The sequence below is a fragment of the Poromitra crassiceps genome, assembly GCF_964638095.1.
Source record: "Poromitra crassiceps genome assembly, chromosome: 12".
Lineage (NCBI taxonomy): Eukaryota > Metazoa > Chordata > Actinopteri > Beryciformes > Melamphaidae > Poromitra > Poromitra crassiceps.
The window spans coordinates 4,799,363-4,803,784 of record NC_139632.1 but is presented as its reverse complement, the minus strand read 5'-3'; the positions used below and the strand labels follow the sequence as shown (position 1 = coordinate 4,803,784).

Sequence of the window (4,422 nt, the reverse complement as noted above, 5' to 3'; positions counted from 1 at the left end):
TCATTGGTCATTCAATTGTGATATAAATTAGTGACATTTTCCCCCAAATCCTCATGGTTCTGTGCTGTTGGTATTTGGTAGCCTATCTGATGCGTGCAGTGCAGCGCATCAAATGAGCCGCGTCAATTAACGATAATGACGGGAGTCTCGTGCAGCAGCAGAACGATGTATTCGCGCAGATTTTCAGTCCTAAATATCAAACATGTTTGATATGATCGGGGAAGGCCCCGATGAGGCTGTGAGCAGATCGGGAGGGTTAAGATTGGATCTGCAAACAGCTCACACTAAAATCCTGTAGTGTGAGCCAGCCATAGCGCCACCGTCAAATCAACATGCTCATAAAATAAATTGGGTCGCACGTAAATTGACAGGGTCGGTCGGCAACCGGAACCAAACTTTATTTTTTTTTAGGCCTAGTGACTAGTACCTGTCATGGAGTCAAACATGACTGTCAGTCCCAGGTAGTGACTAGTACCTGTCATGGAGTCAAACATGACTGTCAGTCCCAGGTAGGGACTAGTACCTGTCATGGAGTCAAACATGACTGTCAGTCCCAGGTAGGGACTAGTACAGGGGCACTCAATTAAAATTCAAAGAGGTCCAGTTAGAGAAAATGTCCTCAAGCAAAGGTCCGGACCATTGTAACGTAGCTTACGCTATGATTTCAGTGCCATTGAACTCAATGATTGAAGTAGCCTAATGGTACGTCTGTATGTAGTCAACAACTGACTGTTAAATACAAATAAACATCAATAATGCTTATTTACAGTTTTCATATTTAACTGGATTAATTATACATAACTACCCTACTATAATAAATAAATTATCTTTTCTCATTTCAGTAAAATTATGCATTTAAAAATAACATACAACAGAGTGCTTTGGAAAAATGTGCATCTTAAAATGAAGTGCTTTAATTTAAGAGAAATAAGTTTCCCCTTTTCTTCACTCCATTTCACATTTAACACTCTCAGCCAACAAACAACCTTTTCTCTTGAGAGAAGTGAGCTCCCTATCTATCTATCTATCTGTCTGTCTGTCTGTCTGTCTGTCGATCAACCTCGCATGCCGTTGCGTTGGGCAGTGAGTGTGCCCTGGTGTGTGTGTATGTGTGTTTGCTCATGTGTGGCGCTTCCATAGACAGGTCAGGATCGCACCGCACTTCACATGAGACATACTGGTTTTGATCTGCCCGTAAGAACAATGAATGGACATGTAAGAGTGGTTTCTTTTGAGCACACCATGTGAAATTACTATCTCTCGCCTCGCGTCACCTCCCCTCCGTCCGTGTGCTCTCGCAGCACCACTCGAAGCAACAGAGAGAAACGATTCGCTTATTTGATTGGCCGAGTAGCATCACGTGTGATGATTTACAGCGCATTCATTGGTCTGTGAGCTTCCTGGCAGATAAACCAGTAGTACCGTAAATACTGTAAAAGCACGTGCCGGTTAAAATAGAAACGCTCCGTGAAAATGTAAGTTATCAATGATTTGTAGGTTATAGGGCTCGGTCCGGATAGGACGGCGTCTCGGTCCGGATGCGGACCAGAGTCCGGACTTTGAGGATCGCCGGACTAGTACCTGTCATGGAGATATAACATGACTGTCCCAGGTAGTGACTTTGGATTCCTGGGTGTCCTCCAAGCTCCAGTCCAGACCCCTACCTTCCTTCTCTGTTCCCTGCCCTCCACCTTGGCCGTCACCCCCCAGACCTGGAGAGGAAGTATCTGGCTGGCATGCTGGCAGTGCGAGCGCACCGAGTGTGTGTGTGTGTATATATATGTGTGTGTATATATGTGTGTGTGTGTGTATATATGTGTGTGTGTGTGTGTGCACATATGTGAGGGGATGAATGCCATGACTAGTTTGGAATGTTCCAGAGTGTTCCAGAATGTTCCAGAGTGTTCCAGAATGTGCGGTTGGAAAGTCTGAGCAGGGAAAAAAGATGAGGAGTAACATGGGTGAGGGGAACAAGACCTTATTGACAGGGCTCTCAACCACACACACATACACGCACACACACACACACACACACACACACACACACACACACACGCACGCACACGCACAAATACACGTACACACACAGGTCCACAGCTCCTGACTCATGTTAACAGTGTGGATGCTGATCCCAGTACTCACTACTCATCTCTGTGATTTCTGTAGTGTTGTGTCCAAATTAGTGTCCTCTAGAGAGAGAGTGGCGTCAGCGGAGGACCAAAATGCGAGACTCATTAGCCAATGAACAGGCAGGAATGGGTCTCGCGCTACTTTTGCATGCTAAAATAAAGCTGATAATGTACAATTTGATTCAAAGGATGAAAACCCCTTTCAAAGTACAACACAAACTGTCTATTTTGCTGCAACTCGACAGTGCTGCTTTTTTTACTCGAGTTCCACTTTCTACTTCCTGGAAAAAAACTGGTCCATTGGATTGAATGGAGATGTCGGAACTCTTCTATTATACGGCTCTGGTCCAAATGTATTTTCATGCGCCCCCGTGTGGCTCAGCTTAGTAGGGGTGGGAGAAAAAATCGATTCACCTAAGTATCGCGATTTTTAATGTCACGATTTTTTGAATCGATCTTTTATTCCAGAATCGATAATCGCAAAAGCAAATTTTTTTTTTTTTTTTTTTTTGTGCCCGCAGTCAGGCCACTCACTGAACAGCAGGCCAGGCGCCGCCTACTGGTTTACTAGTGGTTTTATTACTTTATTAGTTAGTCTGAAGTAATAATTACACTTCAGGGTTAAAGTGGGTGCATCTTTGGGCTTCAAACGTCGGCCCATATCGGCCTGGCCTGCTTGGTATCTAATGCCCGGCCTGAATTATGATCCCAGTCCGCCCCTGTTTTTAACTACCGTATATCGCCCAGCCCTACTCATGATATATAATATACAGTCTCTAGTGTATGATTCAACTTTTCCCATGTTCTAATCTAGTGTAAAAAGCAAACAAACTGAAAAAAGAAAAGAAAAAAAGAAACAAAAATCGCAATAAATCGTAATATCGAATCGCAATAATCGTAGAATCGCAATACTTAAGAATCGCAATATATATCGAATCGGCACCCAAGTATCGTGATAGTATCGAATCGGGAGATAAGTGAATCGGCACAGCCCTATTACTTAGCACTGTTGCCTCACAGCAAGAAGGTCCCGGGTTCGAACCCCGGTCCGTCCCAGTCAGGTCCTTTCTGTGTGGAGTTTGCACGTTCTCCTCGTGCTCCTGTAGGTTTCCTCTGGGTGCTCCAGTTTCTTCCCATTATCAAAGACAATGTATGTTATGGTTAAAACTCCTGTCAGTGCCCCTCACTGCTAAAAGAACTGGAGTTGGTACCCGGCCGTGGTTTAATTACACTTTGGTTTAATCAAAACTATCAGATTCAAGAAGATAACTGTTAAAATCATGTAATAGCTTACATTTTAAATATTTAGAACTGTGGCAACAATACATTTACAACTGTTTCATCTAGTGTTAGTAAATGCATTTGTATCAAATCCAGCTGGACCTGGCAGTTACAACATGTTACAGCGCACACTGTTACACATGTTACAGCGCACACTGTTACACATGTTACAGCGCTGTCACAATGTAACACTGTTGCCATCAATCTCAGTAAGATATAGCCCTACTTTGGATTGTTTCTGCAACATTGTCTACTAGCAAAACAAGGGACATGTTTGTTAACTTGCGAGCCGCTAGACCCTTTTCACGGGGGCCTTTCTGTGTCGAAAGGCAGGGTAAACACAGGTGCAAGCAAACCACTGAGGGTTTCCAATAGGGATGCACGATACTGTATATCGGCAATCATATTGGTATCGGCAGATGTTTGTAATTTTTTTACATATCGGCATCGGTCCGATGTTGCTATGTTAATATCGGTATCAGCCAAAATGTTCACATTGAGAGGAAACAATGTGGCAAATCTATGATTTACGGGCTTTTCCAAAGGTTTTGGAAATAAAGAAATGCATTACTTTTTCAAATTCACAGTGTTTACATGTGTTTTTCAGTATGTACAAAATGTTATTAGAAATGTGTTTTTATACAGATCATATCGACATCGGTAAATATCGGTTATCGACCATACCAGCAATGTTAATATCGGTTATCGGTATCGGCCAAAATGTTCACATCGGTGCATCCCTAGTTTCCAACTTCCAAAGGTTCTATTTATATCAGTCACTTTAGGATTTTAGAACAGGCATGATGCTGATTGGATAAAACATGAAACATTAAAATCCTGAACAATGGCACGTCCTGGTTGGCTCAGTCAACTAAGGAACTTACTGTGTAGCTGTGATGTCCTGCTGCTGCGTCTGGAGCCTTTGATGCACGTTCTCATGTCTCAGGTTTGAAAGCTGCTTCTGTCTGTCTGTCATTTCAGGATGGATCCTACCTGGCCGAGTTCCTGCTGG

The 4,422-nt window shown here is 43.2% G+C and overlaps 1 protein-coding gene across 1 annotated transcript in view; it reads left to right on the top strand.

The window, feature by feature from the left end:
* Positions 1 to 4,422, top strand: part of gmds (GDP-mannose 4,6-dehydratase) — a 291,450-nt gene that overhangs the window by 17,416 nt on the left and 269,612 nt on the right. The window contains exon 2 of the mRNA XM_083648242.1: positions 4,392 to 4,422. This exon is cut by the window's right edge and continues 14 nt beyond it. Coding sequence (XP_083504368.1) covers positions 4,392 to 4,422 — 31 coding nt within the window. The remainder of the gene's footprint in view (positions 1 to 4,391) is intronic.